This window comes from Xiphias gladius, chromosome 2 (assembly GCF_016859285.1).
Source record: "Xiphias gladius isolate SHS-SW01 ecotype Sanya breed wild chromosome 2, ASM1685928v1, whole genome shotgun sequence".
NCBI lineage: Eukaryota > Metazoa > Chordata > Actinopteri > Istiophoriformes > Xiphiidae > Xiphias > Xiphias gladius.
The window spans coordinates 3,014,055-3,027,011 of NC_053401.1; the positions used below are offsets into that span (position 1 = coordinate 3,014,055).

General features: G+C 43.1%; 1 protein-coding gene across 7 annotated transcripts in view; it reads left to right on the forward strand.

The window, feature by feature from the left end:
• abcc9 (ATP-binding cassette, sub-family C (CFTR/MRP), member 9) overlaps positions 1-12,957 on the forward strand; it is a 59,174-nt gene that overhangs the window by 42,201 nt on the left and 4,016 nt on the right. For all 7 annotated transcript variants that reach the window (XM_040148134.1, XM_040148143.1, XM_040148173.1 and 4 more), the window contains 6 exons: positions 784-886; positions 2,504-2,617; positions 3,317-3,437; positions 5,899-6,029; positions 7,777-7,855; positions 11,380-11,488. In XM_040148134.1, coding sequence (XP_040004068.1) covers positions 784-886; positions 2,504-2,617; positions 3,317-3,437; positions 5,899-6,029; positions 7,777-7,855; positions 11,380-11,488 — 657 coding nt within the window. The remainder of the gene's footprint in view (positions 1-783; positions 887-2,503; positions 2,618-3,316; positions 3,438-5,898; positions 6,030-7,776; positions 7,856-11,379; positions 11,489-12,957) is intronic.

The following is a 12,957-nucleotide window of genomic DNA, read 5'->3' on the forward strand; positions in this document are numbered from 1 at the left end:
AGCAGCAGTAGTAGCCACAGTGTCACGACTACAATTGTAGTAATAGATAAGCATTCAGTGTTAATGATATTCTAATGATGTTAGCAGTGCTTCTCTCAGTAGTGGTTGTAATAGTAGCTGTTGTAGAGCCAATAGCATTAATATTAGTGTTAGGAGTTGTAGTTTTACTTATAACTGTAGTGAAGAAGCCTTAGTTCTAGCTCAGTATCTTCCTGTATTTCTGTCTTCACCCTCTTTCCCATCGTTGGTATAATCCAACATTAAACAGCTCTCACGCTTTTTTTCTCCCCTCTTCCCTGAGGACTTCCTCTTCCTCACACACACACACACACACACACACACACAAATATACAAACACTGAGAGACTCACACACGTATGCAAGCTCATATCGTGCGCGCGCACACACACACACACACACAGAGAAACAGAAACAGCGAATCTGGTGTTGAGACAGATTCTTGGCAATCATGGGACAGTTCCCATTATCTCTATCCACTGGTCTCCCTCCAAACCAAGCCTGCTTTAGATGGCAGTGATTTACCACTGAACTCGGGCGATGATAAAACCTTGAGATTCAACAGACTGAATAGCAATTGTCATTTTTTCCTTCTTACCCATTACCAGCGCTTTTATTCTTACTGTGCTTATAACTCCATTTCATACGATATACAATTTGTGAGTTTTTAAGTTTCTCTCTGTCTGTTTCCTTTGGTGAATATATTCATAGAAGAACGGAGGGATGTGTTGTGTACCTAACGTATGTGTAAATGTTTTCGTTTCAGACACGAGGCTCGTTTTAAACAGCGCATGCTGGAGCTGACTGACACCAATAACACAGCCTACCTGTTTCTGTCTGCCGCCAACCGCTGGCTGGAGGTCCGAACGGTGAGACGCAATTTTAGGAAAGTCCTCTTTCATATCGTCGTATTCAGGGAGTCGCTTTATGTTTTAGTTTGGATGGACAGAGACAGTGTATGGTGACGTTGTTATGTTTCATTCATTTCTTGGAAGCCTCAAAGACATATTGCCCACTGTCAGGCCCTGAATCTTATCAATTATTAATCACTCCTCGGACGCTGGTGTTTTCCCTTCTCAACATGCAAACATGCAACTGTACAACCCCTGGTAAAGAAACCTAATCTTGACTCTCTGCCCATCAGCAAGTACCGAGCTATTCCAAAAATGTCTTCCTTATCTTAGTTGTCGGAGGGAGTTATTGCCTGTCAGCTGATTGCATATATGGGTAACTTTCGGTCTGGTTTCAGAGCTCTACATAGTACTGCAACGGCCGCCTTTAAGTTTTCAAATGACTTACTCCTTGCTCCAGATAAAGGTGAAAACTCTCCAGAGCTGAGTGCAGTCTTTGACACGATAGACCACTCCATCCTCTTTAAAGCGTCTTGAAACTTGGGTGGATCTAAAAGGGTCTGCTCTCAAATTGTTACGCTCACATCTGTCTAACAGAACCATTTTCTGTTGTTGGAAAATCCCAGTCTTCAGTTTCCCATTTCACTCGTGGAGTTCCTCAAGGGTCAGTCTTGGGTCTGTTGTTATTCTCCATTTATATGCTGACCTTAGGTCAGGTCATTAGTAAACATAATTATATGTCCCGTTATAGTCCACCACTGATAGCGGCGTAACCAAAACTGCCTTTCTGACTCAGAACTTCCTCAACCTCAATGAAGAAAAAAACAGAAATTGTCTTTCATTGTTTCAGTCAGATAGTCTGCAACCTGGCAGCCCCATCAAATAACATAAAGCCAGCTGCAAGAAATTTGGGTGTTTTTATTTGATTCTGGCCTTTATTTGATGACCACATAAATAAATGATTCAATGCTGTTTCTTTCAACTTAAGTTAATCAAAAAAATGAGATCCTTCTTATCCCTTGAGGATTTATACAGGGTCATCCATGCCTTTATTTTTTTCCCATCTGAAATGCCCTCTACACAGGCATTACCCAGGCTTCCCTCCAATCGGATCCTTTTAATTTTCTCATTTGATTTTTCAAAAATGTTATTGTTACCTTTTCAAGGCGTCACACAACCAGGCCCCTAAGTATATGAGGGATCTACTAAACAGATATGAGCCTGGTCGCCGTCTTAGATCGGCTCATAGTGGCATTCTGGTTGTTCCCGGAGCCTGATTGGTGGCCAAGGGCCATCGTGCTTTTGCAGTCCGGGCTCCCGAACTCCGGAATGACTTGCCTGCTGAGATTAGGTTTTTCTAGATCTACCACTGCTTTTAAATCTCTTCTTAAAACATTCTTTTTTTGTAAATAAACTTTCACTTATGTGTGAATTTTAATTTATTTCATTTAATTTAATTATTTTATTCTGTTTTTATCCTTTTGTGAAGCACTTATAGAAAAGTGCCATGTTTAAACAGCACTTTTATCTTTTATACAGAAAAAAGTGCTGCATAAATACAGTGCATTATTATCATTATTATTATTATTATTGTTATTCTTATTGTTATTATGATTCTTCTTCTTCTTTGTGCAGGACTACCTTGGAGCAGTGATAGTGCTGACAGCAGCGGGAGCCTCTATATGGAGTTTAAGTTATGATCTGTCCTCTGTCGGCCTGGTCGGCCTCGGACTCACCTACGCCCTCACTGTGAGTTTCCTGCTGTGGTTTTACCGCACGTAACTTTACTTATCCCGACACCTGTGTCTGCCTTTTCTCATTGCATTATAAATATCTCACCGCTGGCGCCTCTCCACTGCTGATTCACTGCAAGAAGTCTTTCTGTCATTTTAAAGGACTTTACAATCAAATCTGAACTTTTTTGGTTTTTAGGACAGATGGTATTTTATTAATGTTAAAATTTGTGTCTGCTGCAATACAAGATGCAGAGAGAAGAATTACTGACCGTGTCACTTTATCACTGTGCGGGTTTTTTGTAGCAAGCTGAGTAAACAAGCTTGCACCTCGAAATGCATTAGTTGCTATGTAATGTGGCAGTGCAGCCTAGTGGTGTATCCTGTAAACACTCGTAAGATTGGGTCCCAGCAAACAAGCCGGTATGTCTTCGCGGCTCCTGCGGCAAATTCCTGGGCAAGAAATCACAAAATCAACTAAATTAATAAGGTCCTTAAGGTGGGTCCTGCGTTATTAGCTAAAAGTGGGGTTCCTGTCTTAAAGAGGGGACCCTCATCAAAATGTAACGTGTGTTGTTCCAATTTATGTTAGGCTTATGCTTGATATTATACCTACATGATACATACAGTATTCCTAAATAAGTGAGTGTTAAATTAAATGATCAGGAACTGAGGTATTACTTTGAGCTGGTGTTCTGCCCTCACTTCTGTGTAGGTCACCAACTACCTGAACTGGGTTGTGAGGAACCTGGCAGACCTGGAGGTCCAGATGTCGGCTGTGAAGAAGGTCAACAGCTTCCTCAGCACAGAGTCGGAGGACTATGAGGGATCTATGGGTAACCGAGTCTTACAAATGACGTCCACATGTATCTAGCCTTAAATCCCGATGACGTCTCAGGCAGACCCAGTCCAGCTTCGAAACACATGAAATTATGCCTCTCAGCCCTGATAAGCCCAAGACGAGAACCACATCTGTGGTGCTTATTTATTCACTTGACAGATTTGATTTTTCAAACAGCAAAACGGGGCCAAAACGTTGGGAAGTATCTCACTGCTGCATTCCAGCTTTTTCAAATCTAATTTTTCACATTGTTTTAAGGTACTTTTTCTAATCTGCTAAAACCGCGATAGCCCTCCACTAGCATCAGTTAAAAAGAAAAAAACTAAAAAAAAAACAAACACAAGCCCGAAACACTAAAACATCTGCTGTATAACGGGATAAAGTAAGTAAACAAATTAAGAGTCACCTTGCACGCACATTTAGACATTCAATTTCACAAATTATACACACACCAGATCTCAGTATGATTTTGTTTTTCAAGTAGAAAGAAATGGAGATGTGTTAACGGTTCCTGATTTACAGCGGGGAATAGAATGACCTGGTCCAATGATAAACCAGCTCTTGTTGTGACTGTACACTGTGTCTGTGTGATGTGAATGAGTGCTTTCGCGCGCGTGTGCGTCTATGTGTGGACGTGTGTGTGTGTGTGTGTGTGTGTGCGTCTGTGTGTGTGTGTGTGCGCGTGTGCGTCTGTGTGTGGACGTGTGTGTGTGTGTGTGTGTCTGTCTGTGTGGACGTGTGTGTGGACGTGTGTGTGTCTGTCTGTGTGGACGTGTGTGTGTCTGTCTGTGTGGACGTGTGCGTGTGTGTGCGTCTGTAGAAACCTTTGTAACAGTTTCATCTTTTGCTTAACGGTCCAGAAGCCGTGTTTTGGGTTTATGGGATGTGCGGTTGCCATGGTGAAATACAAATGCTGCTGGAATCTTTTCCTGGCAGGACAGAGAGTAAATCATAGACTTTTCATTATTTAACTTTTATTTAATCAGGGTAGTGCCATTCAGATTACTAATATCTAACCAAGCCAAATCTAACCTAACCAAACTAAACCAAACCTTTTCAAACCTTTTCAAACCTTGAACATAAAAGGAAAACACTGTGGGGAATTTTGCCAAAGGACCCTTCAACAAGAAAGAGCAGCTATTTCGGGATAAATAATAAAAACAATTCCTAAGCTTGAAAGATGGCTGGAAGAAACAAAAACGGTGAAGGAGCGAAGAGAAACCGAAAAAGAAAAAAGAGGATGGCCATTTTTCTTCCCAAATTCGATTTAAAATATAACAAAAGGAGGAACGTGGAGTTACTGATAAGTTTTCCAGTAAGTCTCTCATATATATTTCTCTCAGTGACTCCTTTACAGCAAATGACCCATGAAACCATAAAGCAATCCCCAAACCCCTGAGTGACAAAGAACAGAGGGATATTTCCTCTCTGACATCATGGAAGCTACCAGCGAATTAATCAAACTTTAAAATCCTCTAAAGTTGGGGAGGAACAGATCAGACAGCCTGCAGCAGGACAATGGCATTTTTCTTATCTGCGTGGTTTAGTTTTTTCAGTGTAGTAACATGAATCATGCGCCGTGTAAGCACCACATAACAGGGAGCGCTTCTCAGCCTCGCAGGCAGTTGGTACCGCATGGTGCCGTTTTGTTAAGTCGTAGAAAGTTGGGACGGTGGCGTTTTCCAGGCAGGGGAGAGTCCAAAAAAGGAAACCACTGAAATGCATTATGGGAAGCGTAGGGGTCCGGGGAGTTTGGAGCCTGACCCATACTAAGGGGTTAAGGGGATAAGTATGCTCGAAAATCTTCCCGGCCTCCGCCTGGCCGCATTGCACCTAACTCTGTCTCCTGCGTGTCGTCGTCGTCTCAACACAATGAACCGCGGAAATGGGGATAAGGGTGCACACCGTGGTCCGGTCCCTCCCCGAAGGGATCCGTGGTGCTGCACCTGGTCGTCGGAGACCAGGTGCAGCGCCACGGATCAGCGCCATGAAATCATAAAGCAATCCCCAAACCCCTGAGTGACAAAGAACAGAAGGATATTTCCTCTCTGACATCATGGAGGCTACCAGCGAATTAATCAAAGTTTAAAATCCTCTAAAGTTGGGGAGGAACAGATTAGACAGCCTGCAGCAGGACAATGCCATTTTTACTGTATAGTCGTGATGTCAGTAGGGGATTTGAGCAGCGCTGTAACGGAAAAACTCTACCACCGTATATCTGCAGTGTTATGACGTGGTCCATATGGTTCATATACTCCTGTTTACGCCGGGCAGGACTGTAACATAGACAACTGGCGAGCAGTTAGTGGTCTGTTTTTCGTTTCGCAGCGGTCGTACGCAGCAGACAACATTTTCCAGTGTTTTTCTGTCCCGGCGTCTTTCAGGGTAAGTGAGAGGGGAAAATGAGACGGAGAGAAATAAACCCCCCCCCCCCCCTGTTTTCCCTCTCCCTCCAGACAACTCTCAGGTGCCCGAGAACTGGCCCCAGGACGGTGAGATCAAGATCCAGGACCTGTGTGTGCGCTACGATCCCATGCTCAAACCGGTGCTGAAACACGTCAACGCCTACATCAAACCGGGCCAGAAGGTAATTAACATGATGCTGTGACGGGGGTGGAGCGGGGTTGCGGCCATCACTGTGGGGTGGATCGGTACAGACCTCAATATTGATTATTTGTGCTGCTAGTCAGTATTTTAACCTTTTCTTCAAGTATCTACTTTCATCTCTTATTTGTTAAAATTTGAGACTGAAACTTTCCACTGAAACGCACGACAATGACCCACCTAATACTTTCACCGGTAACACGTTACTTTAACCCCTAGTGTGTAGCATTCAGAAGTGCCATAAAAAATAAACATTTTATAAATGGCTTTGTAAGCAGATATGTGAACATTTTAAAGGGTTTATTAATGTACAGTATTTATAAAATTATAACTTCTCCTATGAAGACACATAATTCATCTGTATTTTACCATATTATCATTCATTATCTGTCCATACACAGGCCTAGTTGTTGTCAAATATGTTAATCGTTTAACAACAACTAATAATGGCCCAATAAATCAGTCTTTCGTTAGCTGAAAAACTGTTGAACCGATGCCTTTGGCTCGACACATCTGAGACATTAATCTCCTGTTTCACGCAAACGTTGCGGAGCTTTCTCCTCAAGCGACACACGGAGAAAATTCGCCCATGTCATGAACGGGCGGCGCGTATGCAACAGCCGGTCCGATCCATGTGTGTCGAAGCCGCTATAGATAGAGAGCAGGTAATTCACACGCGGCTGCTGAGGAACAAGGGGCCTCGCGTCACACTGAAATGACAGAGCGGTGATGTTTGTCCATAGGCTCGAGGGAGCGTTCTCCGGAGACCCGGGGGAGGGACGGAGGGGGCAGTGACGAATTTACCGATGATGACACGACAGTAGCGGGATGATTAAAGGGGGATGGTTGTTGAATTTATATAAATAACCTTAAAGCTGCGCCAGACAGCTGAAAGAGATCGTTTTGTGAAAGGATTTTGTTTTGTGTAGGATTTTGAGTCATTTCATTCACCTACAAAAGTCTCTTGCTAAAAGCGCGTCACTGTTTGTTCAGCTGACCACCTCCATCTCCTCTCCGAAATGCCCTCGACTTACTTCACTTGACACATTCCCCTCGGCGCCACGGGGGACAATGGTGCCAAAAATGGGTTCCCTCCGCTGTTCGCTTCCACTTCCGGGTCATTTTTTTGGTCTCCCGCTTTTTGTTTTGCGCGGAGGAGTCCGTCGCCGCCGCTCCCCTGAAATCCACCGCCGTGGCCTCGTTTCGTTTTGTGCTGTGCTTACTGAACTAAAAGGCTGAAAGTCAACAACAATAACAGGGAAAAAATAAACGCCTTACCGAATTAAAAAAAACAAAAAACAAGGTGCTGCCAAATTGCAACACTTTACATGTATAGCAAGGATTAGAAGCAGATAGAAAGCATGTGTGAAATGTTTTTGTATCTTTGAGAAATGTGGGGTTTTTTAATGATAAATTGTCATGTACAGTGTCTACATTCAGATAAACTTCATTTCTCACGTAACTATTTTTTTGATAGTTAATATTATTAACATTAACAAGGACAGTCTGGGAGGTCAAAAGCTAATGCGAGAAGACTGTGGATTTTGTTTACATGTGGACTTTTCCTTTGAAGTCACAGCATGGCTCCATTAAACCGTGAACTGACACCGAGCTGAGCAAACTCCGTCCACGCACAGCATGTACCTGCCATCCTGTTATCACACAGGTGCCTCATGTCTCACCGCGGTGCCACAGCGAAGCTTGTTGACCGTCTCTCCTCTTCCTGTTAGGTGGGAATCTGCGGTCGCACAGGCAGCGGCAAGTCCTCCCTGTCGCTGGCCTTTTTCAACATGGTGGACATTTTCGAAGGTGGGTGCGTCTCCCGTCACGCTGTTAACGGAGCGAGAGAGAGCGAGAGAGAGCTCGCCTCTCCCTGGTCTTGGTGTGTTTGAGTCTCATTAAAGTCAAGGATTCTTATTGTTGGGAACATTGCCGAAGGGATTGCGCCACGTTCGTTGCCTTGAGTAGCTCTTGACCCTCAATTCTACTTTACTCAAAAAAAGCATCACAACTCTGTTGATCCCCTCTTTTGGTTTTTTTCTTTCGTCATCTTCTTTCTTGGCCCGTTTTTCCTCTGATCTACCAGCATGATAAAGAGGATGTACTTTAAAACTAGATCCCTGTTAGACAGGAGGGTACTTGCACAGCCGAAAAAGATTTAGTAGATCATGACGTGATAGTTAAAAAACTGCTACAGAGCAACTGGTGGACTCGTAGTTTTTTTTTTTTTTTGCATTTTTCTCTGCAGGCAAGCGCAGCTGTTCGGTTTTTACGAGTAACACTGAGCTATTATTTGGGATTTTATTATATTTGCAAAGATCTTCAGACACAGCAATAACGGGACCCTGTGCAGTTTACTACTAGTACTACCACTACTAGTACTAGTAGTAGCCGTGGTAGCGCTATGGAGCAATATTTTTACGAGTGGGTCCCTGTTTTGTTTGTAGGGTGGATGAGGATACACATGCCAGGCAGTACACATGCCCCTGCTGCTGGGTTCGTGTTATTCTGCTGAGGGGGCAGTCTTTTATCGTATTACCTCTGAGAGGCACCAGATCACCGAGCTGGCGTGAGGAGTGGATTCCAGAGAGCAGACATGTTGTGGCTTACCGTGAACAGCCTGACTTCAGTTTACCTCAGCAATTACACAATTCAGGTTTAGGCCGTTTCACAGAGAGAAACTAATACGATCAGCTAATTAAAACCTGATCTAAACAATCGACTTCATTCCTTACAGTGGTCTTTATTGCCCCGGCAGAGAGAGTTCATGGCTTCACAACTGAACAGGGGGGGGGTAACAGACATCGAAGCCCTATTCGGCAATGCTCCCGAGCTGTGTTGGGTGCTTGGATCCCCCAGAGTTCAGGAATCAGTCGGGAGGGAAACTGTTTTTATATTTAGAAACACTAGGACTAACAGTACCAATTGGATGAGATGGAATTATTTATAGTTATACTCCGTTATACCCCAGGTATCATGATGGCTTTAACAATGCTTGTATTGTTTATTCCTGCTGCATGTGGCCCCTTTTAACGGAGCAGATAATCACCCTTTGAGTTTACAGTCCAAAGTACTAATCATAAACCTGCTCAGCTTGCAAACTCTGACAGTCTAAACCTGCTTCCTCTACGTTCCCAATACTCACCGAAGCACATTACGACCGTGGCCCATTCATCTGCTAGATCTACAGAGTGTTTAGTTTCGCAGCAATACCTTGAGAAACATTAGAGTGAAATGTTTATCCCCCAGTGGTGACTCTGTGCTTTTGCTTGGGGTGGGGGCCTTGGCGCCTTGAGGTCGGTACAACTTGCTCCAACCTGGCTGTACATGAGAACATTTTTTGTTGTTGTTTTTGCTTTTTTCCTTCCCGTCATCTTTTTCTCGAAAGTCTTATCGACCTTTGAAAGTACCCACGCTCATTAAACTGGTCCAGAGGCTGCAACTGCTATTGAGACGGGGGGGGTAAAGACAGCACAAACCATGTCACAGCTACATACCCTCAGGGTCTACTACAGTGGTTCCCAGCATGGGTTCAGGATACCCCCCCTGGGGTTGGGAGATAAATCCTTGGAGTCACAAGATAATAAATAGAAAATAATAAGAGGAAAAAAAGATATTGGTGCTGCGCAGATTGTTTGTTTTTTCTGACTTTTCTCTGAGCTTTTCTTTTTTTTTTTAATGGTGAAATAATGGAAAGTTTAACATCATCGTTCCTCTGAAAGCCTCTATTCAAAGGAAGTAATCCGAGAGGGGGGATCATCACTGCTTGCAAATGTTAGACATATGGAAAAATCTGACAAGGGACTGCAGGCTTTCTTATTGTCAGCAAATCCAATGAAAAGGCTGAAGCGAAAAAACATACTAAGTACTGTGTGTGTGTGTGTGTGTGTGTGTGTATCGAAGCCTGGTTCATCTTATTCCTCTGAGGCATAGAGCTCCATTATTGTCCAAAACCCATTAAGAGCACAGCAGTGAGCTCACACTGTTGCACTGGGAGACATGTTCCTTCATTACCATGAACACACACACACACACACACACACACACACACACACTGCAGTTTATTTTGACTCTGTCCCACACACAATGTCCTGCTGCCGCAAATGCTCACTAGAGCACCAAACGTGGATTAATCCGCCGCTGAAAATAGTCCCCAACAAATGCTTTATACTGTATATCTCCTCCTGTTTGTTTGTTAAAAACAGGAGGAAATGAAGTAAAACTATCTCAGCTTATTTTTAGGTTATAAATCATCGACCAGTGTTAGAAATATCAACCTTTTTAAAGAGGTTGAGGGGATTTAATCGCAGAGACCAAAATGAACATTGATAACATACGTTTTTGTGTTTTGTTTGTTTTGTTTTTTTTTTTTTCCCCAAGTAAAGCACTAGTGGAGGTAAATTAGACTGCCCTCAAAAGATGTTCTGCGTCATCCCTTAATGTCCACCATCCAGCCTCTTTTCTCGTACTGTATGTTTATATTGAAAAAGAGTGTTTATTTAACCGTTCCTCCTCGCGTTTCAGGTCTTTTTAAACACTTGTGCAGGTCGGTCTAAGTGGGGATCCGAAGGTCTCTTTGTTCTCCGTGTGTCTTGTTTCCCTTTTAAATTCCTGACAGGAGAACCTGAAGTAAACCCCTCTATCAGAGAAACACACGGCCCACTCTCTTTTCAGGCTCTGGGTCATACTTCTTCAAGACGGCAGCCATACAGTCTTAAAACTGTCTTTTTTTAAAAAAAAATTTATTTGTTGGGTTTTGAAAGCGAGTCGTAATCGTATCACTCTGTTTGTACTCTGGACGATGATGACCGCTTCTAGGCAGATTGTTCGGACGAGGATGAGATTACACAGTCGTTTTTCATTTTTCACACACGCACGCACGCACGCAGCTGGGCAGACGGTTCATTTAACTGTAAATTAAGACATTTTGTGTCAGCGGCATTTCCTTATAAAGCCGTGAAATAAAACCAGAGCAGCTGCCCGGGTGATGGCTCTCCCGACTGACCTGGCTGGAGCAGCCTCGATTTCGTACATCTAAATCAACGGAACCAAAAATATTTATGCAAGACCTTTAGAACAAGTAAAGAAGTTGAAGGGATAATTTCAGTATTTCAACAAGCAAATTAAATAGCACAATATTATAACACACATTTTTTTTGTTGGGAAGGCAATAAAGTTCAAACCTCAAGCCAAAAGCACCAAAACTAGGGCAGTGTTATTATTTCAGTGATTAGCCTGGTGACATGCTACCTTCCTGTATGCATGCTGCCGCTGCTGCTGCTGCTGTTGGAAAGCTCTGGAGACGTGAGCATACGTTTGCTCCTTTTTCGCAGGGAAGATCGTCATCGACGGGATCGACATCTGCAGGCTTCCTCTGCAGACCCTCAGGTCCCGACTCTCCATCATCCTCCAGGATCCCGTGTTGTTCAGCGGATCGATAAGGTACACAAACACGGCTTCACTGTAAATCCCTTTTTAATAACCCCAGCCTTCCTCCGGGTATCGTCACGTGAGGTCTGGAGATCTGGTTCCTCTCGGTGTCGAAGGTCAGCGAGAACAACAAACATGTGACGGAGTCCAAGAAGCTTGTGATGACAAACGGATGCATCAGCAGTGCATCGATTAGTCACCCGGCAGTTCCAGTTTTTTTTTTTTTCCAGGCAAAACACTCCACATCCGCTGGATGTGAAGATTCTTTTGAGGTTTTTCCGTGGAAAAACCTTGAATAATGTTTGTATAATAATAAGACAAACGATAAAATCCTGAGCATCTACCTTTCTTTTTAATTGTTCCTTGCAACCGCACTTGACAGCTTTGCAAAATAAAAGTGTCATGCAGTTATGCTCAGTGTTAGAAGCATTTTTCTGCATTAATATAACCACTGTAAATGTGCTACTTTTTTTTTTTTTTTTTTAACCAGCTGATATAGAAACATGGTTTAAACCATAGCCTGTTAAATTAAAGTTTTTACCTGGATGTTGCTGTTCTGTATTAACACTGTTTGACTCACTCTGACTCTGCCACACACACATTCAGTAATAACGCTTTGCAGATTTGTACCATCACGATTATTTGTGCAGCTATTTCCCAAAATCTCACTGAGAGAGCCAGAATTAGATAAGAAGTCAAGAAGGCAACTTGCATCATTTAATCACCTATCTCTTAGATATTCAGCACTCGGTGGGTCGAAACTTACTCCAGCTCAGCAACAATAAATCAGAATTGTTTTATTTGGTTAGTTTTCAGCACAGTCTTGGCCTCTCCCAAGACTGTCCGCAGCTGTCAACCCTGCACCCAAAAACTCTGATGGTAAACAAATGACTGGAGATGTTAAATCATGTTTTCTCCAACTCGCTCTCTCTTAATCTCTTAAAATATTTGCCTATTTTGTATTGATCTACTGAAGGTCATCTGTATTTTTGCTTCATCCTGTTTAGATTATTGGAATTGGATGTACTCAGAGCGTCGCCAAGAAATAATTTCCCAGCTGCAGCTCGCACAAAATGTAGCTGCTAGACTTAATCCCGATATTTTGTCGGTGACATTTAAAATGCGCCCCGCTGTTGAAATGCTGCTCCGCTTGGGATCCTTCGGAAGGGATCTGATCCTAAGCCCTGGTACAGGACTAAAAGATAAGGTAAACTCAGACGCGTCTACTGGATACAGTACAGCAAGGTTTATGAGTAGTAGCTTTACTAGAAAATAATTAAGAATCAAGAATTAGAACAGCAGAGAACTGAGGCCATTAAACAGACTATACACATATAATATATTGATCAAATAACACAGTCAGCAGTTGAGCAGCAGTGCGACATGGGAGCAGTGTACGCAGATGCTCCGAAGTTACCAGCAGATCCTTCCTGCTCCTCATTAGCTTCGCTGCAGTGGTAAAGAAAACGCAGCACCCTGCT